This window comes from Triticum urartu, chromosome 7 (genome assembly GCF_003073215.2).
Source record: "Triticum urartu cultivar G1812 chromosome 7, Tu2.1, whole genome shotgun sequence".
Taxonomy (NCBI): Eukaryota; Viridiplantae; Streptophyta; class Magnoliopsida; order Poales; family Poaceae; genus Triticum; species Triticum urartu.
This window is the reverse complement of record NC_053028.1, coordinates 117660946-117685481: the sequence shown is the minus strand read 5'-3', so window position 1 is coordinate 117685481 and position 24536 is coordinate 117660946. Positions and strand designations below refer to the sequence as shown.

Below are 24536 nucleotides of genomic sequence, written 5' to 3'. Positions count from 1 at the left end.
GCAGTATGTACCACGCTACCTTTTGTATTAAAAGTACCAAGACTTCCCCCCCCCCCCCGAGAAGAGCTCGGGGACTGCCCTCTTTTATCTATATGATAAGAATTATGCCTTCGAGTATATTACTCTTTGTTATGCCGCTTGGCACTGGGTTCGACTAGTCGGCCCGGGGACTTGCCGCCTTGCGCTATGAAATGCTTCCTGTAGCCGGACAAGTAGTGTGTGGCGCCTAAGCCGTCTCCTGTTAGAAGCCGCAGCTTGCAGAGCGACTGTCTGGTGGGCAGGAGTAAGGAAGAATGGGCGTCGACATGAAAAATGGCTAAGGACTCAAAGCATAAACATAGCTTAAAACCGGCTTCCAGCCTTTTTTCGCAAACCGACTCTTGAGCAGTCGGCTTGCCGCCTTCTATCCGACTTGCTAAAACAACTCTAAAAACGGCTAAGTACTTGCCTTCCCAAAGTGACCAAGAACTTGATCCAGCAGCAGTCCGCGGAGTGGCTGTCCGACTGACAAAGACGGCAACTGAGGGAAGGCGGCAAAGGAAAAAGGCAAAGAAGCAATGAGCAAGAAAAGATAGAAGTCAGATGAATATTTACATAACAAAGGCCCTTGGCCAAATCTTCGAGCAGAATTTCAAAATACACCCCGCGGGTGGAATTGTGCGAATTAACGAGTTCTTCAAAGATTATTAAAGCAGATAAAACAAAGATAAGGTGGCAGCCTAGGAGGAAGCAGACGGGTTCGGAGGATCGGAGGTGACGGCGGTGTCGGATGTTGGGGCGGCCGGCTGGGCGGTCTTGGCTTGATCACCTCCGGCGGCAGTTGGCTCGGGCGGGCATGGCTCGTTGCTGGAGGCGCGATCGAGCTGAGGCTGGCCGTCCGCTCCGTCTTCCGGTGCCTCCGTCTCGCTTCCATCCTCCGCCTCGTCTTCGTCCTCGACGCTGGAGCCGATCACCTCCGCCGAGTCCTCGCCGTAGTCTGGGTTCATCCCAAACCGCTCCGGCGGTACCTCCCCGCTGTCTTTAGCCCGCTCGGGGACAAAGATGATGGTATCGGTGTACTCGGCAATCGCTGCCGCGCGCTTGACAAGGGCGTCTTTCGTGGCTGCCAGCTCCGGCTGGGCCTCTGACCGGAGTGTGGCCAGCCGGTCTAGGTCGAGCCCCGAATACCACGCCTTGACAAATTCCAAGGCTCGGCGCGCTCCAGCCCGGGCCGAGGAACCCTTCCAGGCCTCAAGACGACCAACCGCGACCTCTAGCCAGTCGCCAGTCCGACTGGGGGTCCGGGGGGCGTCGGCGGCGATCTCTGCGCCATCTGCCCTCCACTTCTTGCGGTCAGCCTCGATAGCTTGAATGGTGGCCTGCGAGTGGCCGGGGAAGAAATCTGCCAAGACGGAAAAAATGAAGAACAAGTCAAAAAACCAGGAGTCGGCTCGACCTATAGTCGGCGGCTCGAAGAAGAAAAGCAAAGAAGCTCACCGTCGATGAGGTCCTCGATCCCGTGGAAGCCGGAGGCCAGCATTGCCTCCTTGTCAGTCCAGGAGGAGCGCTCACTCGCGAACTCGGCCAGGAGGGAGGCCTCCTCCTCTTCCGCCTCCTTCTGCGTCTTCTTAAGCAGCTCCTTCTGCTCTGCCAATTGTGCGGCCAGTAGATCGCGTTCTGTGGCGAGCTTGCTGCACTCCTCCCCCTTGGCGCGCAACGCGGTGTTGGCTTTGCTCAGCTGCTGTTGAAGAGTGGTGTTGGCCTCTGAAAAGAAAGAAGAAGGAGGGCGTTAAGTCATCAACAAAGAAGGTCGCCGGGGAGATCCGGCCGGACTGCTCAACAGTTGGCCCGAATCTCGGGGACTATAGCCCGCGGGTGCGCCAGTGCGCCCCCGCAAAGAAGAAAAAGGACTCACTCTGGCTCTCTGACAAGTCGGTGGTCCTCTTGCCCAGCTCTTCAACGTTGCGGTTAAAGGCGGTGACACGGAGGTTGTGATGGTCCTGCGACAAGTATTTCAAACAAAAGTTAGTACCCGGAACTCACCAATTGGAGTTCCGGGCCGCCTACTTAGAAGCCGGCCCGAAACTCGGGGACTACACCCAGTGGGTGCGCTGGCGCGCCCCCACAAAGAGGAACAAGAAAACAAAGACAAAGGAGAAAGCATACCCGGATGGCTGCCCGCGACGCCAGGTGTGCCTTGGTGCAGTTTTGGATAGCGTCGCTCTCAGCTCGCAGCTTTGTCTGGACATCCAGAAGCGCCTGGTTCAGCAGGCCCGTGCCGCCTCCTCGCACCCACCCAATGGGCGCGGGGCTCGTCGCTTCGGCGTCTGGGATCGTCGAGCTAGCGGTGCCAGGTCTCCAAGGGGCGTGGTGCCGAAGTCGCCTTCTCAATACGGTGGTGCGTTGGCGAGCAGACTTAAGGAGTAGCCTTGCCACGGCCTCGTCTTCAGTCGGCGGCAAGGGAGGGTCCGCCGGCTGTTTGCCTTGCGCGCTCCTAGACGGCGGCGGGGGCGGCGGTGGCGGCACGACCGCGTCCGGCATGGAGGCGTCGCCGCCGCCTCTCTCCACGATTGGGAACTCGCCAGCAGCTTCCCCTGACTGCCCCGTGAACTCCGGGGGCGGCGGCGCCGAGTTCAGAGGGGTGACGAACACCGCCGATCGCCGGTGCGCGACCTCCTTAGCCTGCCACCTTGCCGCGACGGCGGCCTTGGTGTCGTGGTTTTGTCACGGCAGATGTCCTAGAGAAAGGACTTAGTCGTGGAGCCATCGCGACTGGTTAGCTTGAAGGGGTTAAAGCGCACACAAGAACGCAAGGGAGTTTATACTAGTTCGGCCCCTTCGATGAAGGTAAAAGCCTACGTCTAGTTGTGATGGAATTGATGTGTGTTTCGATGACTAGGGAGCAAACAAGCTTCGCCTATGTCTCGAGTTGTTGTCCCTCCTTGAACCGCCGCCGGGTAGTCCCCTTATATACATGGGTGATGCCCGTCGGTTTACAGAGTCCCGATACCGGCTCATAGATGCGTCCGGTTCGGTCTCCACTATTCCTAACTTATAACACATGTTACATACCGACGCCGGTTTATAGCTATAGGCCTTAAACCGATTATGGGCCTTTAGCCCTCATCTGCCCTCATCGGCTTTTAACATACTCAACTACTGATGAAGTTAACCCAGCCTGTCCTGGCCGGTTTACGCCCAGTAGTAATATCCCAAACATTAGGCCCCAAATTGATTTGAACAGGTTCATGTCAATCCATAGCAAAAATCTTCATCTTCAACATCTTCTTGTATTTTGTTGAACCGCCGTGATGTCCTCTTCTCTGCTCGCGGTAGACCGGTGTGACATCACTAGTTATAAAGAACCTTATCCTGTTAACAAGCCTGCGACAATTAAGGCCGCAGCTTTGTTTCCAAACTCGCGGCTCCTTGATTCTCGCGCCTGACATATCCCTTTCTTTATAAATAGGACCGAAGGGTCATTTCCTTTCTCCTTCCCTCCGACCCCTTCTGCTTCCTCTTCCTCGCGTCGCCCAGCTTCGGAGCTCCGCCGCCACCGTCGACCTCTGCATCAACCTTGGCCGCTGCATCGACCTGAGCACACCAGAGCATCGCGGCGACCTTCCGCTTCTTCCTCAGCTCCGGTAAATCTTCTTTCCTTTCCCTCGTAGATCTGTTCTAGGGTTTCCTCGTTCGTCGAAGTTCATCGAGACTCTGGCACTGTTCTTCCTTTGTTTCTACTTTAGCCCATGAATAAAACTTCAAACCTGATGTATTCCCCGTAATGGCTTATCTTTTGTTACCAAAGCAAACCTTTATGCGCGTAAAACACTGATCTGGTCCCTTGTGAATTGCTTTGAGATCAACCTTTTAGGTCTAAATCCTTTTATTTTCCTGTCTTACGGTAGATCCAAAATTTCACTGCGATCTTATGAAATCTGTTTTTACCTTCCTTAGTCATTCTTGCCTTAGATCTGTATCCTCTTTACCACATAGGCGGTTCACCTTTGAAAAAGCAATCTATCATATATCATTAGTCCCCTTGTTGAACCGCCGTGATGCTGTTGCTTCATAAAACTCCGGTTTAGATAGATCTGCTTCCAGTTTAACATTGCACATATCAATGTACCTTGTAGATTTCATCATGGCCAAGCAAGTGTATGAGTGCAATTGGGTCCCTTCTCGCGTCACAGAGGATCAACTGGACGATTTAGTCCTGATTGGCGCCTTGGGCAGCAAAGACACCATCCATTGGAGGGCTCCTGGCAAAGAATGCCCCCCCCCCACACCTCGAGAAGGAGAGGTTGTTGTTTTTGTAGACCACTTAGCCCGGGGTTTTAAACCGCCCGGTTCTAAATTTTACCGGGATGTTCTAGCTGATTTCCAACTCCATCCGCAAGACACTGGCCCCAATTCTGTTACAAATATGTGCCAGTTCCAAGTGCTCTGTGAGGTGTTCTTTCAAGAGGAGCCCACAGTGGAATTATTCAGAGATCTTTTCCATCTAAACCGCCGTACTGAGTTTACTGATGGCTCTAATACGGAGTTAGGTGGCATGGCGATTCAAAAAAGGAAAGAGGTCACATACCCTCACGCCAAGCTGCACAGTCATCCCAAGGAGTGGAATCAGACAAGGTTCTACTGCAAAGACACCTCCCCTGCTGGTGAGAATACCTTGCCTGGCTTTCGTCCGGAGCGGCTCAGCAATACCCATCCTTTTCCTCAACGATTGACTGCCCAGGAGAGAAGCAAATATGCTCCCCAGCTGTCAAAGCTCAGAGCCTTTATGGCCAACGGTTTAACAGGGGTTGACCTTGCTCGGTGTTGGATATCATGGAGCATACTGCCCCTTAGTCAGCGCTCTGGTTTGATGTGCGAATATATTGATAGTGTGGATGACCCACTACGACATTCAAGACTCCAGCTCTCCGGTGAAGAAATCACAGAGGCTGTGCGTAAGATACTGAATGAACCGGAGCACATCTGTGGTAGAACCGGCCTGCTTCCCTTCTGTGCCACCAACAAACCGCCAGCTGTAAGACTTTGATTTTTCTCTTTGCTGAATCTGTTATTGATATGTCTAGTCATTGTTTTTAATATCAGTGTCTGCATAATCAGGGCGATGATCCGTTTTGGAGCAAAAAGCTGCCGCAGGAGAAACCAGAGAAAACAGATAAACCGGAAAGAGCAATCAGGCAAAAAACTAAAGCTGCGAAGAGGACTGCCCACCGGAAAAGAACCACTGCATCTTCTAATCCGGCCCCTGATGACGAGGTGGATAATCCGGACTTTGAGGTAGAGCTTGACTCACTTGGTTTATTTTTCATGCATCTTATTGATGATGATATTTGTTAGGATGATGCCGAAGCCAGCCATGCGGATGTTGCAGAGGTAATTATTCTCTCTTCCGATTCAAAAACTTTGCCTTCACAAAAAATCCGTCAGGCAAACCGGAAAGTTAAATTTTCTCATCCTCTTGCTTATTTGGATCCTAAACTTCTTATGAAGACTCAACAACACGAAGCTCGCCGCACCACCCGGCACAGTGGCCAGGTAGTTACCTCCGCCGGTTTACCGAACAGTCTGGTTCGGAAACGTCATTCCGAGGTCTCTAATTCGCTTGTCAGTGCTTGTCCTAAAGCGGGCTGCTTTCGTCAACCTCTTAATCCGTCTGACTCCGATTATCAGGTTATTTCCCAATCATCTTCTGGCGAGTCATCGGCTACTCAGCTCCCACCGCTCAAAACGGTGCTTGGGTAAGCTATATTTATTGTGATGTTTGCAGTATATTGCCTTAGAACATATGCTGTATTTAATTTTGTTATTCTTCTCAGGGCCAAACCTAGGCCGAGCAAGAAGGCCCGCTTGGATAAAGTGGCCGAAGAAGATGTCATTCTTGAACCAGGCACAACACCCAATCTTGAAGCGGCTATTCCTGAGGATATTCCCAACGATCCACCGCAGCCGGATGATGATCTTACTGCTGAGGAAAGACCTACTCAGGTCCTATCCATCAGCCCACAGGTTCCCTCCGGGTTGAAAGCTCCACCGGTCCCGCAAAACCTACTGACAAGCCAACAGCTCCAATGCAAACCAGCGGTACCAATGATGATGAAGTTGTCATTACTGGCACTGGCCATACTGAGCCAAGCAATCCTGTTGCTTTATCCAAACATTCTGCCAAGGAAGAATTAGCTGCTTTTGGCAAAGGCAAGTGGAATGCTGATCTGACGGCTTATGCTGCTCTGAACGCCCAAGATATCCATTCCGGCTATCTGAACCGGCTGTATACCAGCCGTGACTATGAAGCCGGTCTGGTTAACATGATGAAGGATAAATATGAGGTAACTTCCATATGCTCCTTCCTGCTTGTATGCTTTCATTCTTGCTGACTCTCCTAGCCCCTAAGGGCCGATTTGAAATATTCTTTCAAACCGGGACTTAATAATATGAATCTTGATGCTTTGAAATTTGCTGATGTAGTCCCCAAGGGCCGGTTCAACTTAGCGTAGTTAAACCGGTACTTTAAGTAATTGAAACTACCGCATCAGAATACATATGATCAAATAGCCATTAGCCCCCAAGTGCCAAGTTGAATACTTGTATTGAGCTTGGGACTTTGAAAACAATTGAAAGATGAAGATCGAATATGCATTAGCCCCCAAGTGCTAAGCACATAACTTGTTATGTGGTTGGCACTTGAATCCTTCTACCGATTTGTTGAAACATATATCTGTATGCCTGCAGGCGGAGCTGAAGGCGAAAGAAAACCAAGTCATCGATCTGCAAGAAAACCTGAAAACCCAACAGGCTGAAACCTCCAAGGCAAAAGAGGAATTGGCCAGTGCCTTAAGCGCCATGGAACAACTTAAGGAGAACTTCAAGAAGAAACGGGCGGATTGGGCCACTGAAAAGTCCGCTTTGATCAAACGAGCAGAGGATGCCGAGGCTGCACTGAAACTAGTGACGGATGAACTGACCAGCATAAAGCGGCACGTTCATGCCATGACCACTACTATCTTTGGTAAGCCAGCTTGTCTTCTGAATTGGTTTTGCCTTCTTACAGAGTCGCCGGTTTATTAACCCTTTATGGTATTTCAGGGACACGCATTGGTCACTTGGGGTCAGATGTGCGGAAGAAATTGAAGGCCGCCTATACCTTGGTTGAACAGATGTATACTGGTGCCCAGCGGATCATCTGTACCGCGTCTCATAACAAACCGGCGCCCAGTTTGATTCAAGATACTCTGATGAAACTGTCAGTGCTTCCTGCCCGGGTTGAAGAGCTGAAGAAATTTGCTGCTCGAACTGGTGCAATCAATGCTTTAATCCGGGCAAAAGCCTGGGTGCTGGATTTTGATCCTATTGAAACGGCTCAGGGTTATCCCAGCTTGAAGGAAGACGGGTCAGAATTTGGTGAAGCGGATTTGCGAGCCATAAACCGGGAGGTACGTCCGCTAGCTTGTCAACTGGCTGAGGAAGCAAATTTGTCTCATTATCAAGCCCAATATGACAGCCAGAACAAGCGAATAGCTGCACCAATCCATGAATCAGAAAACCTGATCCCTCCAATCCGTAAGCATACTTACGCTCCCGATATTGACCCATCTTCGCTAATCCATGACGAGGCTGTTTTTCAAGCATTAATGGGAATCGACTGGACAACTGTGGATTTCCAGCCACTGGGTAGAGAAACGGAAGCTGAAGCGGCGTAGGATGATCCACAACCATCAGGCCAGGCTGGTGGCCAAGCTTAAACTGGAAGCCGGTTTTAAAACTGTCTCTCCTTTGTGAAAAACAATTATGTTATTATGGGCACCATGTTGCCTTGTAATAGGCTAGCTGATATTTTTGATGTTGATATGCCTTCGCGCATAACTTGTTCTTCCTGTGGTAATGAACTTTTCCAAAATACTTTCTGAAATAAGAAATTCGTTAAGTGCCACCACGGTTGTACCGTTAGGCGGAATATGATGTCTGTATATATAAAGTCAAAACATCCAAAACAAAATTTTAAGTATATGATCAAAAAAATTTGAGATACATAATACCTGCCACCGTTGAGTGTGAAGTTGGCTTGGCCAACCTTGAAGCGGAGTTTTGCAAACCCACATCATTGGAGGAAATAACAACTCCTGTATATGTATATGACACCGGTTACCATGTAAACCGTGCCGGGTTATAATAAACACCGTGTTACTCCATAAGAGGATGTTATCAACAAGGATCAAACCGGACAAATAGTCTCTGGATTGACGTGAACTGTGTTCCATCAATTGATTGGTTAAAAAACTTTGTCGGTTTAAAGAACACAATAAAAAGCAAAAAAAAACCTTCAAAGAAAAGTATGAAGCAAAAGCAACGACAAAAAGGTTTGCCAAAAACGATTTATTTAAACTGATCAAATGGTGTTACCATGGCCCAACACAACCAAGCTCCCGTTAGGTGTAACTATGGTTCTAGTTAGCCAGGTCCCCAAGTGATTCTTGTGGCATTTATGCCGACCAAATGGCGTGGTCATGGTTCGGGTTCGACCAAGCCCCCAAGTGATTCTGTGGCGTTAGGCCAACCAAGAGGCATGACTGGTTCAGACATGACCAAGTCCCCAAGTGATCTGGTGGCTTTCGCCTATCAAGAGGCATGGTATTGGTTCGGACACGACCAATCCTCCAAGTGATATAACATGATACTTTTAGCAAAGCGAACTCAAGGGGTAAACCGGAGGCCGCTTTAGAGCAACTCCGTGTAACCTCACATGATGTAAAAGAACAGATACCCCGCTTTAGCTGAGGTTCCGGTTTATTATATTTACTCAGAATATATACATTGTCGTAATATGTACATAAGTATAGCCAATGGCTCAGGTATAGTAAGGCCGAAGATGAGCTATATTCCACGGCCTGTTAGTCTCCTCCTCTGATGTACGTGAGTCCTTATGCTCTCGGATATCGATCAGATAGTACGACCCATTGTGCAGATTCTTGCTGACCACGAAAGGCCCCTCCCAAGGTGGGGATAGCTTATGCATATCAGTCTGATCTTGGATGAGCCGAAGCACCAAATCTCCTTCCTGAAAGGCTCTGGTTCTGACCCGGTGACTGTGATAACGACGAAGATCCTGCTGGTAAATCGCCGATCGGGCGGCTGCGATGTCACGCTCTTCATCCAACCAGTCCAAAGCATCTTGTCGTGCTGTCTCGTTGTCCGCTTCAACATAAGCCGTGACACGAGGTGAATAATGACGGATGTCACTGGGGAGAACCGCCTCCGCTCCATAAACCATGAAGAACGGTGTGTATCCTGTTGATCTGTTGGGTGTTGTATTGATGCTCCATAGCACAGATGGTAATTCTTCTACCCAACAACCCAGCATTCTCTGCAAAGGAACCATGAGCCGGGGCTTGATGCCTCTCAAGATCTCTTGATTAGCTCTTTCTTCTTGACCATTGGACTGTGGATGTGCCACTGATCAAACGTCGAGCCGGATGTGCTCCCGTTCGTAGAACTCCTTCATAGCACCTTTGGACAAATTGGTACCATTATCTGTGATAATACTGTGCGGAAAGCCAAACGGAAAATCACCTTTTTGATGAACTGAACCGTCGTGGCCGCATCACACTTGCTAACAGGTTCTGCCTCCACCCACTTTGTAAACTTGTCCACCGCCACCAGGAGGTGGGTCTTCTTATCTTTGGACCTTTTGAAAGTCCCAACCATATCCAGCCTCCAAGTTGCAAACGGCCAAGTAATTGGAATCATCTTCAATTCTTGAGCCGGTACATGAGCACGTCTTGAAAACCTTTGGCAACCATCACATCGTCTGACCAGATCCTTCGCATCAGCATGAGGAGTTAACCAATAGAAACCATGGCGAAACGCTTTAGCCACCAGAGACTTTGAACTAGCATGGTGACCACAATCTCCTTCGTGGATCTCACGCAAAATTTCACGGCCTTCTTCAGGAGACACGCAACGTTGAAAAGCTCCTGATATGCTGCAATGATGCAACTCACCGTTGATGACAGCCATGGATATGGATCGCCGGATTATCTGCCGGGCCAGAATCTCATCTTCTGGCAACTCACCCCGGTTCTTGTACGCCAGGTAAGGAAGTGTCCAATCCGGAATAACATGAAGAACTGCCACCAATTGAGCCTCCGGATCAGGAATAGCCAAATCCTCTTCACCAGGGATCTTCACCGACGGGTTGTGCAGCACATCCAGGAAAACATTGGGCGGGACCGGTTTGCGCTGAGAGCCCAGCCGGCTTAAAGCATCCGCTGCTTCATTTTTCTGCCGGTCCACATGGTCCACCTGATAGCCTTTGAAATAACCTACAACAATATCCACCTCATGACGATATGCTGCCATTAGTGGGTCCTTGGAGTCCCAAGTGCCAGACACTTGCTGAGCCACAAGGTCCGAGTCACCGAAGCACTTAACTCGACTTAGATTCATCTCCTTAGCCATCCGGAGACTATGGAGTAAGGCTTCATACTCAGCTGCATTGTTAGTACAAGGGAACATTAAACGGAGAACATAACAAAACTTATCACCTCGTGGGGAAGTTAGTACGACTCCAGCCCCCGAGCCTTCCAACTGCCTGGATCCATCAAAATGGATGGTCCAATACGTATGATCCGGCTTTTCTTCAGGTGCTTGCATTTCCATCCAATCATTGATGAAATCAACAAGTGCTTGAGACTTAACCACTGTCCGAGGCACATACTTCAAACCGTACGGCCCCAGGTCTATAGCCCACTTTGCAATCCGGCCAGTTGCTTCCCGGTTCTGGATGATATCTCCCAAAGGAGCAGAACTGACCACCATAATCGGGTGCCCTAGGAAATATTGCTTAAGCTTCCGGCTTGCCACAAAAACTCCGTACACCAGCTTCTGCCAATGCGGATACCTTTTCTTGGACTCAATGAGTACCTCGCTGATATAATAGACCGGACGTTGAGCCGGATGCTCCTTACCTGCCTCCTTTCGCTCCACCACAATAGCCACGCTGACCGCACGAGCATTAGCAGCAACATATAGCAGTAACGGCTCCTTGTCAATGGGAGCGGCGAGCACAGGCAGATTGGCCAATTGCCGCTTTAAGTCCTCAAATGCTTCATCAGCAGCAGAACTCCAGACGAACTGATCCGTCTTCTTCAACATCTGATACAAAGGGATCGCCTTCTCACCAAGGCGGCTGATAAACCGGCTTAACGCGGCAATCCGACCTGCCAGGCGTTGAACATCATTGATACACTTCGGTTTAGCCAGGGAGGTGATGGCTGTGATCTTCTCCGGATTAGCCTCAATTCCCCTGTTGGACACCAGAAAACCCAATAACTTGCCCGCCGGTACACCAAAGACACACTTGTGCGGATTAAGCATCATCTTGTACGTCCTTAGGTTATCAAAGGTTTCCTTCAAATCGTCAACCAGAGTCTCCTTCTCCCTGGATTTAACCACGATATCATCCACATAAGCATGTACATTACGGCCAATCTGCTTGTGAAGACAATTCTGTACACACCGTTGATAAGTTGCCTGGGCACTTTTGAGCCCAAAGGGCATAGACACATAGCAGAAGGCTCCAAAGGGAGTTATGAATGCTGTCTTCTCCTGGTCCTTAACTGACATTTTGATCTGATGATAGCCAGAATATGCATCCAAAAAACTTAAACGCTCACAGCCCGCCGTAGCATCAATGATTTGATCAATACGGGGGAGGGCAAAAGGATCTGCTGGACAAGCCTTATTAAGATTTGTGTAATCCACACACATGCGCCAGGTGCCGTTTTTCTTAAGGACTAGCACCGGATTGGCAAGCCACTCAGGGTGAAATACTTCAACAATAAAACCAGCTGCTAAGAGCCTGGCTACCTCTTCTCCAATCGCCTTGTGTCTTTCTTCGTTAAACCGGTGGAGGAACTGTTTCACCGGTTTATATTTAGGATCCACGTTAAGGGTGTGCTCAGCGAGTTTCCTCGGTACACCTGGCATGTCAGAGGGCTTCCATGCAAAAATGTCCCGATTCTCACGGATGAACTCGATGAGCGCACTTTCCTATTTTGGATCCAAGTTGGCACTGATGCTGAACTGCTTGGACGAATCGCCAGGTACGAAGTCAACAAGCTTAGTTTCTGCTGCCGATTTGAACTTCAGGGCCGGATCATGCTCCATAGTTGGCTTCTTCAACGGAGTCATGTCCGCCGGATCAACATTGTCTTTATAGTACTTCAACTCCTCGGTGGCACAAACCGACTCTGCATAAGCCGCATCTCCTTCCTCGCATTCCAAAGCGATTTTGCGGCTTCCGTGAACCGTTATTGTCCCCTTGTGACCCGGCATCTTGAGCTGCAAATACACATAACAGGGCCGAGCCATAAACTTGGCATATGCCGGTCGCCCAAACAGGGCATGATATGGACTTTGGATTTTCACCACTTCAAACGTCAATGTCTCCGACCTGGAATCATGATCATCCCCAAAGGCCACTTCAAGAGCTATCTTACCAACGGGATATGCTGATCTTCCAGGCATTACACCGTGGAATACTGTATTGGATGGTTTGAGATTCTTATCTGTTAGTCCCATACGACGGAAGGTTTCATAGTACAGGATGTTAATGCTGCTCCCTCCATCCATGAGCACCTTGGTGAACTTATAACCTCCCACCTGAGGCGCCACCACCAGAGCCAACTGACCTGGATTATCGACCTGGGGTGGGTGATCCTCTCTGCTCCATATGATTGGTTGTTCAGACCAACGTAGATAATGGGGTGTGGCCGGTTCAACAGAGTTGACTGCATGTCTCTGAACCTTCCGGTCTCGCTTGTCCAAGCTGGTTGTAAAGACATGGTACTGCCCACTACTCAACTGTTTTGGGTTGCTCTGGTAACCTGACTGTTGCTGCTGTTGGTTGTAACCACCCTGGTTGTTCTGACCATTTTGACCATTATGTCCGCCCGGATTACCATTAAATCCTGAACCAGAACTTCCTCCACCGTAACCCGGCCCGGACCCTGAGCCACCGCCAGATCCGTGATCATACCGGAAATTATTAGAATTCTTGAACTCCTGCATAATAAAGCAATCCTTCCAAAGGTGGTTTTCTGGCTCCTCCTTCGTCCCATGTCTTGGACAGGGCTGACTTAGCAGATAGTTCAGGCAGTTTGGGTTAGGGTTGGGTGCTCCACTATGATTTTTCGGCCTACCCTTGCGCCGCTGACCATTGTCCTGTGCGTTGGTATTAGCCACAAAATCCATGTTACCATCCGCTTTACGCTTGCCTCCTCCGCCATTGCCTACCCAGTGATGCTGCTGACCCTTGGCGTTGTTGTTCTTCTTCCCCTTCCCTGTCTTGTCATCATCAGATTCAGGATCCTTGGTACTATCAGAATCGGCATATTTTACCAAAGCAGCCATGAGGGTCCCCATGTCGGTGCAATGACGCTTCATCCGTCCCAATTTCAACTTCAGGGGCCCAAACCGGCAGTTGCCTTCTAGGGTTAATACTGCGGTGTCAGCGTTGATGCGGTCTGAGGAGTGCAACACTTGTGAAACCCAGCGCACCCAATGAGTCATTGATTCTCCTTCCTCCTGGACGCATGCAGCTAAGTCCACTATCGACATAGGCTGTTTACAGGTATCCTTGAAATTGTTGATAAACCGGGCTCGTAATTGGGCCCATGAACTGATAGAATTAGCTGGCAAGCTTTTTAACCAAGTACGGGCCATTCCTTCAAGCATCATGGTGAAGTATTTCGCACACGCCGTGTCATCCACATCAAGCATCTCCATGGCCATCACATAGCTCTCTACCCATGTCTCTGGAGGTCGATCCGCCGTGTAATTTGGTACCTTGCGTGGGCCTTTGAAATCCTTGGGCAGGCACACGTTGCGTAAAGCGGGGACGAGGCAAGGCACCCCCAAAGAACTAGAAGTAACACCAGGTTCGATCGAAATGGTTGGACGAGCCGGCGTGAGCTGCCGAGCCTGATGCTGTGTGGCTAACTCGACCTCCTTGCACGCTCGGGCCCGGTTCACCACTTCCTGAGCGTCATCAGCACCACCCGTCGGGTTGTTGCCACGGGGTGCCCCACGTCGTTCATTACTTGACAATACCGGTTCATCCATATGTCTGCTATAACTCCGGCTTGGACGGGGGGTCGAGTGGATCCGGTCGCGGCTGTACGAGTACGCCTCCTGTTGGGCCAAAGCTGTCCTCAGAAGTTCCTTGACCCATCGCGTCTCTACTGCCTGCGGCGAGTCACCTTCAACTGGAATGGCCTCCAGCCGTGCAGTAGCGGCAACAAGATTGTCCATTGGATTGGAGTAGTGACCCGGAGGTGTTAAAGCATCCTGAGGTATAACGGCGTTTTGACGAGGTGGGTCCATCTGACGGGGCTGAACCGGTGCACCGGTCCCAGGGGCTTCTGCCCGGTTCCCCTCCAGCAGATTGCTGGCTCTTGGTCCTGGAGTGTTAAAAAGGTCTCTGGCCTCGAAAACCAGAGGTAAGCGGGACCGGTGCTTCCTCCTCATGACTTCATGCGACGCGCTCTGGTACAACATAAGCCTGTAGGTCTGTGCGTCTAAAGCGGCCCGCTCTGCGACCATCCTGGTGTCCTCAGCCGCCAGATCCGTCTTGGCCTGGGTGATTTGTTCCTTTACCTTTGCAATCTCCGTGTTGTGAGCGTCCTGATCTGGCGGATTAACTTTTGCCATAAGCACAGCCAACGCATCAAATAGTTCTGATAGAACCTGAGCCGGCGGGCGCACAGGGCCTCCTGCCCCGGCAGCCATTGCCGCTGCTGAACCGGAGATCGCTGCCGCGGCTGTCAAAGAGTGAAGCGCTGCTTGTGTTCCAGTCATGAATATTCCAACCCGGTTAGGCAGATCAGAGGGGTCCGGAATACTGTCGCCATCGGAACAGCTCTCAATCTGGCCATCTTGTAGCTGATAAAGAGATTCGGTTTCTCCGGTCGAAGATTCGTCACCTGAACGAACGGCAGTCGCCCCGCGAAGCTCTGATCCGTCCTCATAACTCCCTCCATGGATCATTCCCATGAAGGCACGCTTCATGGCCTGTTTAACCCGGGCGGATCGCGCACGCTGAGCCGTCTCGACGAGGTCGGTGCAGATGTCCGGCTCAGGGCCCGATTCACCGATCTTGCCAATGAAAACGTGAATGCTACCAAAGGGGACCCGGTACCCGTACTCAATTGAACCGGCCTCGGGGCCCCAGCCTGCGTCGTCGATGTAGAGTTTGCCGCGACGACCCTTAGTCATCCGGCCTACAGCGTAGCCCTCGAGTCCTTCAAAGCGGCCCTCCAAGAACCGGAAACCATCGTGCGATAGCCCCACGGTGGGCGCCAACTGTCGTGGTTTTGTCACGGCAGATGTCCTAGAGAAAGGACTTAGTCGTGGAGCCATCGCGACTGGTTAGCTTGAAGGGGTTAAAGCGGACACAAGGACGCAAGGGAGTTTATACTAGTTCGGCCCCTTCGATGAAGGTAACAGCCTACGTCTAGTTGTGATGGAATTGATGTGTGTTTCGATGACTAGGGAGCAAACAAGCTTCGCCTATGTCTCGAGTTACCGTCCTCCGCTTTCTTCAGGCGGGCGGCCTCTTCCTCCTCGCGCTTCTCCTGCGCGTTCCGCTCCGTCGCCGACCTCCCGGGGGTCGGCGGCGGGGTCAATCCGTCGAGTGGAGGCAGAAGTCCCTGCCGACCCCATAACAGAGGCGGCGGCAACCCTCTCAAGAGTGAGGGGAGCCCTGAAGGGAGGGAAGCATATGAAAGACTCAGACAATATCAACAAAGAGAAAATAAAGATGATGGACGGAGGCGCTTACGCAGAGAACAGCGGCGGCTTCTTCACTTCCTTGCGGAAGCGGTTGGCCTTCGCGGCCGCCTCTTCCCGCTTGGTCGCGGAGGCCACTCCCTTAAATCTCTTCGACCGGCCACCAAGTGTACTCGGCCCAGCCCGGCGCTTCTTCGCGCCGCCTTGAGCGTCCAAGGCGGCAGAGGAACTCGCGCTTGGCTGGCCAACCTTTGGTTGATGACGCAGGGCGACTTCTCCCTCGGCATCGTCGTCAGGCCAGTCGGCGAAAGTGGTCATAGGCCTGGAGCCGCCTGCTTCTCCTCCTCCTCCCTCGGCGTCGGCCTCCATGGCCGCTGCCCCCAAGTCAGGATCGTCGATGTCGCTCTCCGCCCGATCGGGGACAAACTGACGAGCCGGCCCCATGGTGCCGGCCGAAGGAGGGACGAGAGGGTTCTGATTCAAAACAAAAATGGTCAGACTGGACAAGTCGGACTCGGCAACAAAAGAAACAGAAGAAGAAGGAAGACGACTTACAATAGGCGGGGGGTTGGCGCGTGAGTACGGCTCCTTGCCGAACCGCCAATCCACCGAGAGACCGCAGTTAGCGATGTAGTTCACCATGTCCGCCACCTCCGCGTGAGGCATGTCCTTGGAGCACATCCGACTCGGGTCCTGATGACCGCTCATCTGGCAGATCAGGTGAGGTCGGCCTTGGAGTGGGAGGACTCGGCGCGCCACGAAGGCGGCCAGCAAGTCGGCCCCGGTCAAGCCCTCCGACTGCGTCAGCACTCGGAGTCGCGCGACGGCGGCGGCACCAGCAGGAGACAACGTCCTGGCTCGGTGTGACCAGCTGGGAAGCCTTCCAGCCGGCGCACCGGCTTCGTAAGCCGGCAGGATGAGCCAGTCGCCTTCTGGGGTGACGTTCTTCACATAAAAGTAGGACCGTTGCCACATCTTCACCGACTTAATCAGCGCGATTGTGGGAAACGGATTGTCAGTCACTAATCTCCACATCGCGATAAACGCACCGCAGTGAGCCGGCACGCCGGCGACGTGTGTGCCAAGCTTGGACTGGAAGAACTCACCCCAGAGCTCGATGGTGGGGAGAATGGCGAGGAAGCCTTCGCACAGGGTGGCGAAGGCAGCCAGCAGCACCACCGTGTTCGGAGTAAGGTGGTGCGGCTGGAGCCCGTGGAACTACAAGAAGGAGCGGAAGAAGCCGCTCGCCGGCAGCCCCAGGCCGGGCATAAGGTGCGAGCGGAATATGACCCGCTCGCCCTCCTGCGGCGCCGGTGATATTTCCCCCTCCGGCGCGAGGTGGACCCGCACTAAGCCCCTGTCGGGCAGCCGCCGTGTCTTGCGGAGGATCTCAACGTCATCGTCGTCGTCGACCTCGGAGCCGTCCCACACTCCGGAGTGCACAGCAGGAGACGTGGCGGCGGAGGAAGAGCTCATCGCTGCGGGCGCAGCGTGGTTCGCAGCAGTAGTGGCGAGAGGAAGAAGAAGCAAGAAGGAGCGAAAGGGAGTAGGTAAGATGGGCGCGCGTGCTTCGCCGCCCCCCTCCCCCCGCCTACTTGTAGGCTCGTGGGCTGAGAAGCCGAGGGGGCGGTCGTGGGATTAACTGCGCCTAGGACCCCACGACCCCCACGATTTACCACACGAAGTTACTGCATGCAATAACCGCGCGGGAACCCCAACCGTCCGCACGGCCACAACGGACCCGTTCACATGCCGAGGCGCGGTAGTGGCGGGCCCTGCCTGTAGGCCTATCCCGTCGCGCGTGTGGGTGGGCAGACTAGCTCAGCCACGTGGTGCCTCGCGACGGGTCCACAACGGGCGGCAACCCGGAGGCTTATCAGGCACGCCGCCTGGACTCCGCCGTGACGTTCAAACTTTTTTAGGGGCAAGTCGGCCTTAAGCAAGTCCGGCTCCAACTAGTCGGCTTGACAGAAGACGGCTAGCGAGGCCCAGATCCAACCGCCGGAAAGAAGAAACTATTGAGGCTCCTCGACATATCGCCCTCGGTGCCTCACCAGCTTCGGGGACTACTGTCGGAGTAATGGGCCACAGGTAGGCTAACCCAGGCCTAGAACCTTTCAAGACATTGGGGCAGGCTGCACCCCTCAAGACCCCAGGACGAAGAGCCGCCTTCTGAGAGTCGGCTGCGAGGCAGCCTACTGCCCACTCGCGGCCGAGTCCCGAGGACGACTTTAGGATGAGCCGACTCCTGACTGGCGACTTCCAGAGAAGCCGGCCATGGGGAGTCGGCCCGCGACGCCAACAACCCCATGCCCTCAAGAAGAGGGACGGGACGGGGAGTGGCCACAGTAAGGTCCACTCCCACCCTTTTCCAAGGGCAGGCGTGGCCAAAGTACGACGTACCCATGGAGATCTCCGCCCGGCGCGACACTGTAGCCATGCCGGTCCTGACGTCAGCCCAAGTGGGCGGAGTCCTGTGCCCACGACGGCCTACCGGTACGACCCAAGGGAATACGGGTCCCACCAGTTGGCGGGCGTACGGAAGACGGCGAGAGCACCACCAATCGGCCCAGTTGGGAGTCGGCCCCAGGAGTCGGCTGGCCCTTCCCACGGGCCCCACACGCCATTAACCAGACGCGACAGAGAGTGGACACAGTGATCGCCCGCCAGACGTCGGAGCTGTCGCCACGACCCCATGACCGAGCCCGCGTCATTAGAGGCACGGCTACAGTAATCTACAGCCGGCAAGACCCGCCCGCGGCGGACGTGGCCTGTCGGCTTCGTACCGAGCCAGTCCGCGGGGCCCACCAGTCGACGGGCCCCAGGAGTCGGCGGATAAGACGGCGGCCAGAGAGAATGACGGCTGGGCCCGCGTCCAGTCGGATTACCATTGTACCCCTGGGGGGTAGGCCTATATAAACCCCCCGGGGCACCCATGCATAGGGTTGGAATCCATTTGCACTAGACCAGATCATATAGGAAGGAGAGAGCTAGCCTTGCCTTCTCCTACCTCCAGGAAACAGCTCAAGGAGCAACCGTGTACACACTTTGCCATAGTGATCATGCGGAGACCCGGCAGAGCAGCAGTAGGGGTATTATCTCCATGGAGAGCCCCGAAGCTGGGTAAGATTCGCCGGCGTGCATGCCTTCGCCTTATCCCGTTTCTAGAACCGGCAACGTTCTACTTGCTCCCACCATGATAAGCCATCTTTTGGCATATGTCGCACCCAACCCCCGACAACGGACAAATGGAGGAGTTTGTTTGATGTTTGCTGCTGGAGATGCCCTTAGATGGCTTGCATTTGAGATGTCGGCACACTGTTTGGTGCTTGTCTTTATGTCCATTAACTTTGAAGACGGATAAGAGTTTGTCGTTCGCAACCAAAGATCTAATTGAGCGTCAATAAAAAGGTGACTAGTCCCTAAATTCATTTAAAAACTAGTAAATAAAAGGCTCACTGAGTAGGCCTAAGAATCTACCGCTTCATCTCATGACTCGGGCGCACATGTGATTAGCTTTTCCTACCTCCCGTTGGCGCCACCGTCGGTTTCCTCGTCCCACGTGGCCTTTAGGGCCATGGAGGCACGGTCGACCCCGACCTTGCCGGCGGGAGGGATATTGCTTCGTTCTTAGCTGTGGATCGCTTAGGGTTTTTGTCCTGCTCTGGAAAGCTAGATGCTTCAGGCTTAATTTGCGAGCGACGAGGACCGAATTACTTTTTGGCTCATGGCAAAAAGCTTTGATATGTCCTTAACAGAAGGGTGGATTTACTTTGGCTTCACCAACAATGACGGCCATGGCCGTTATGCCCACGACGTGCTACACCCACCTCCAATACATTTATTCTATGAGATGAGGACGGCCATGGCCGTTATGCCCACGACATGCTACACCCACCTCCAGTACATTTATTCTATGAGATGAGTTTTGAAGGCCATAAGTATAGGGTCAGTTGCATTGAGTGTCCTCCTATCCAATATTTTTATTATGTTACCACTATCAGATTTAATCCTTACAATTGGCGAGAACAAGAGGATTGACAATCCTCTTACCTTCGTTGGGTGCAAGCATTTTGCTTTGTGTGTGTGCAGGTGCCGTCTATCTTGTTTGTGTGGTGCTCCTATTGGTTCGATAAACCTTGGTTCTTAACTGAGAAAATAAATATTTGCTACTATACTACTTCATCCCTTTCTGTTCGCGGAAAACCCAACACTACACTAAGTTGCACGTCCCAATTTGAAAAAATGGGATATGAGAACATTAAATCTCTAGGCCCCAATTTCTGAAGAGAAACTTGAGGCTTGGCCGAGCGCTAACAGCTTGACACTTTTTTCCTGAAAAGACTAAAGTCATATATTAAGTATCACAAGTCCTTACAAACACACCTTTATAAAAAAATCACATCCAAATCCTTAGGGGTGCTGAAATCTTGTTCCTCCTACATCCACCGACGGCGACCATGAGCAAAGCTCAATGCCGCCTTTGCGTCTCCAACTCGGTGGAGCAAACTTTTTAAAACCAAGGAGCTCTTAGAAGTAGTGGTCGAGAAGTCATCGATGCAGATCAAAAAACAATGTCGACCATGATCCGCATGACAAATAGCCGTGTCGGGGATGAAAACGCTGAAAAGAGCCTATAGAAACTCCAAAGACCAATAACACCGACCGAATATATATAGATGAAACCCACTGGAGACCAAAGCCGCTCAGTTCCACAAAGATTTATCGAAGGCTCACCTCCACATGCCCTCCACCGACACTAAGTGCAGGGATATGACAGGGAGACATTATTCTTGAATTGTAGCAACGTCGCCGTGTCTCCTCGCTGCCCCGACCAACACACAAAGACTCCATAAACCCAGTCTAAACCAAGAGTCCAATGTTGTTTCACGCCGATGTCGAGCCAAAAGTCAGTCCGCCGCCATCTAGGACCCTGTCTTGGGGGACCTCCGGACGTCGTTGGCACATGCAACATTGTTGTTCAGCACCATAGGTCAAGAACCACCGTCGCCTGACCGCACATCTCCAGTTGCCACCTGCTCTGATCCGCTACAACTATCAATCCACATCGCCTGAAACTCCCAGGTGAACAGACCCTCTGTTGGAATAAGCCACGGCGTGTGTGGTCGGACTCGTCGGGCGCGACGGATGCGCGCAGGACGGGTGGGACACACTGGTGCCATCGGACTCGTCAGGCGTGTCGGGCGCGTCGGTGACGCGCGGGATGGGCGGGACGTGCGGGACGCAGTAGCATGGCGTGTGTGTATGTGCAGTGTATGGCCCGTGTGCGTGCGTGGGTGCGCATGTGTGCAGTAGCGTGACAGTAGCTAGCTAGTGGCTCGGGTCGAGGGCTGTTGGCGATGGGTGTGGGAGTGTTAGTTAAGATCTGGTTTATCCCGGCCGCGTTGGGCGCGTCAGAGCGCGTGGTGTGAGCGGGCCGGGGCAAGCGGATCACACCGCGTCGTGGGCGTGAGCGAGCCTGGGTTATATACTCCCTGTACTGCTGCTGGTTTGGTGTGGCGTGCCGGTGTTGAGAAATACAAAGAAAAGGCTGCGGCTGTTCGTGCGGCCAGGCCACCAAAATACCTGTGTCTTTGTGTCCTTCTTCTTCCTCCTATCCTTCCTCTTCTTCCTGAGCACGAGAGAGAGAGGCAGAGCTGCAGGGAGGGAGGGAGAAGGCCGCGGCAACAACAATTGGTATACAGAGCTTCGGTTCGGGTGATCACCGGCGACCATGGTGCTCGTCCCACACGGCGGCGGCACGGGCGGATCGGCGACGATGGCGATGCCGATGCTGACCGCGGACAACTATACGGTCTGGGCCATCAAGGCGCAGGCGATCCTCGACGTCCACACCGTATGGGAGGCGGTGGCGCCGGGCGACGTGGCGGTGAACGCGCGGAAGGACAAGATGGCGCGCGCGTTGCTTCTCGGGGCGTTGCCGGAGGATGTGCTGCTGCAGGTGTTGACGGAGCTCACTGCCAGGGAGGTATGGGACTCCCTGATGGTGAGGTTCGTCGGCGCCGATCGGGTCCGCGCGGCGAGGCTGGGGACGCGGCGCGGCGAATTCGACCGGATGAAGATGGCGGACGGCGAGGAGCTCGACGTGTACGGCGGGAGGCTCGCGGCGATGGCGGCGAGGTATGCCAACCTCGGGGAGACGCTGGGCGACGCATCACTTGTCAAGAAGTTGCTGGATACGGTGCCGGATCGCCTCTTCCCCGTCGTCGCCGGCATCGAGCAGTTCCACGACGTGGCGACGATGGCGTTCGACGAAGCGCTCAGGCGGCTGCGTGCGTTTGATGAGCGGGTTCGGCGTCGTGGACAAGATGGCGGCGAGCGCAGGGGTGAGCAGCTGCTCATGACGGCGGCGCAGTGGACAGCACGGGAGCGTCGACACGGCGGTGCTCGGGACGACAACGACGGGTGCAGCGTGGCGTCGGGGAGCGGCGGCAACAGGCGCAGGCGCTGCTACAAGTGCGGGGAGCACGGGCACTTCCGGCGTGAGTGCCCACAGCTGCGGAAAGAACCGGCGACTGAGCAGACTCTCTTGGCCGGCGCCAACGTCGATGACGACGGACTCCTCTAGGCCGTGGCTTAGGAGGTGTGTGTTGAAATAAGCCACGGCGTGTGTGGTCGGACTCGTCGGGCGCGATGGATGCGCGCGGGACGGGTGGGACACACTGGTGCCATCGGACTCATCGTGCTCGTCGGGCGCGTCGGTGACGCGCGGAATGGGCGGGACGTGCGGGACGCAGTAGCGTGGCGTGTGTGTATGTGCAGTGTATGGCCCGTGTGCGTGCGTGGGTGCACATGTGTGCAGTAGCGTGACAGTAGCTAGCTAGTGGCTAGGGTCGAGGGCTGTTGGCGATGGGTGTGGGAGTGTTAGTTAAGGTCTGGTTTATCCCGATGGGTGTGGGAGTGTTAGTTAAGGTCTGGTTTATCCCGGCCGCGTTGGGCGCGTCAGAGCGCGTGGTGTGAGCGGGCTGGGGCAAGCGGATCACACCGCGTCGTGGGCGTGAGCGAGCCTGGGTTATATACTCCCTGTACTGCTGCTGGTTTGGTGTGGCATGCCAGTGTTGAGAAATACAAAGAAAAGGCTGCGGCTGTTCGTGTGGCCAGGCCACCAAAATACCTGTGTCTTTGTGTCCTTCTTCTTCCTCCTATCCTTCCTCTTCTTCCTGAGCACGAGAGAGAGAGGGGTAGAGCTGCAGGCAGGGAGGGAGGAGGCCGCGGCAACAACACCCTCCACCCCCCACCCCCCTACGGCGGCAGCACCAAGAGGGTTGGAGTCTTGGAGATGTAGGCGGCGGATAGGGCTTTTGAGTCGCTCATAACGAGAGGAAAGGACAAGTCGTCAGCAAAGCTACAACAGAAGAAACTAAAAGGGTCTTTTTTGCGAGGAGAAACTAAATGGGTCTAATAGAGGGACTTGGCAAAAAAAAAGTGATGGCAAAAATAAAATAAAATAATATATACATTCAAACCATTTCCTCCTGTATATGAGAAGAGCAAAAGACATTATAGTCACTCGAGCAAACACAAGACTTTCTTGGCCCATAAACTTCCACTTCCTTTTATGTGTTTCGCATACTTCCTTTTATGTTGCTAAAAAAAACATACTTCCTTTTATTCCCATACGAAATCATGAGGAATATACATAAGCAAGCAGCAACATCATCAAACAACAGCTCCCTTTGATAGTTACACATACACCTTTTAAACTTCTCAGGTCCACACTCTGCTTAGTGCTCTCGCATCACTACTTGGAGATTGGAGCAGCCTTATTATTCAGGAAGAAAGCACACAAAAATCAAACCAGGGAGAACATAATCGTATTTGATCCCTCTCAACTGATTTGGTTGTAGGCGTCTGGGTTGGCGATGAGGTAGGCCTCGGCGGCCTTGAAGATGGCCGTGACGGAATCCTTGGCCTTGGTAATCTCATCATTCACCTCCACGCCTGGAAGCAGCTTGTATGTCGATTCCACCTTCACTACGCTCCCACCGTTTGCTGCCGGCTCCACCTTGATGTGTGAAGTGGCTGTCTCGATCGCCGTGCCGATGCCACCGCCCTCGATAAGAGTCGACTTGCACTCGCACTTATCTGCGTCAATGAACTCGAGCCTCTCCTTCATGAGGTTGAAGGGCATGGCTGCAAGATCAACTCTGTGTTATGCTTTTACCATGTGTATACCAGACTGCAGTTGTCTGTGATGCATACCTGAGGTGAAGTTGAACTGCCTGACGCTGCCGATACCGCCTTCTCCCTCAACGGGGTGGGCACTGGCAACAATTTGCGGCGCGAGCTTGGGAGCCAGGGTGTGCCAGTCCATGACGCCAGCGCGGAAGAGGCGCGGTGCGGTGACCGCCGACTCGATCTCGTGGGTCCAGCTGTTGGTGGAGGACATATTGTGATGATCAAGCTAGTACAGCCGGTGCAAATGATGTAATCTGTGAGTCTTGTAATGGCGCAGGGTTGCTTGGTTTCATGGAGAGCAGAAGTGAGGGCTATAAATAGGGCTCGGAGCCGGGGTTTGGTGAAGCTTGGCCGGATGGGTCTGGTGAGTGGGGACTGGTGAAAAGGCGTCAAAGTCAGGCGTTGAGTTTTTCCAAAATGGATGGCACCGTCGGTCGGCTGTGCCTTTATCATCACTGGGCCTGAAAGCTGGGGCTTTTATCAATCTTTGTTAGGTAAAGAGGAAGAATGTGTTCTCTATCCAATTGGCACCACGGTCCGCGTGGGGAAATTGTTCT

At 53.0% G+C, this 24536-nt stretch overlaps 1 protein-coding gene across 1 annotated transcript; it reads right to left on the bottom strand.

Moving 5' to 3' along the window:
- Nucleotides 1-23389: 23389 nt before the first annotated feature.
- LOC125521162 (pathogenesis-related protein 1-like) lies at nucleotides 23390-24277 on the bottom strand. Its single transcript, XM_048686208.1, has 2 exons — nucleotides 24004-24277; nucleotides 23390-23934 (listed from the first exon to the last, which is right to left on the bottom strand). Exons 1-2 carry the CDS (start codon nucleotides 24188-24190, stop codon nucleotides 23630-23632), a joined length of 492 nt encoding a protein of 163 aa, XP_048542165.1. The 5' UTR covers nucleotides 24191-24277; the 3' UTR covers nucleotides 23390-23629.
- Nucleotides 24278-24536: the final 259 nt, after the last annotated feature.

Coding starts and splice junctions, on each gene's coding strand:
- LOC125521162 (XM_048686208.1), bottom strand. CDS start 24,190: ATGTCCTCCACCAACAGCTGGACCCACGAGATCGAGTCGGCGGTCACC. Junction 23,935..24,003: donor GCAGTTCAACTTCACCTCAG/GTATGCATCACA, acceptor TTGATCTTGCAG/CCATGCCCTTCAACCTCATG.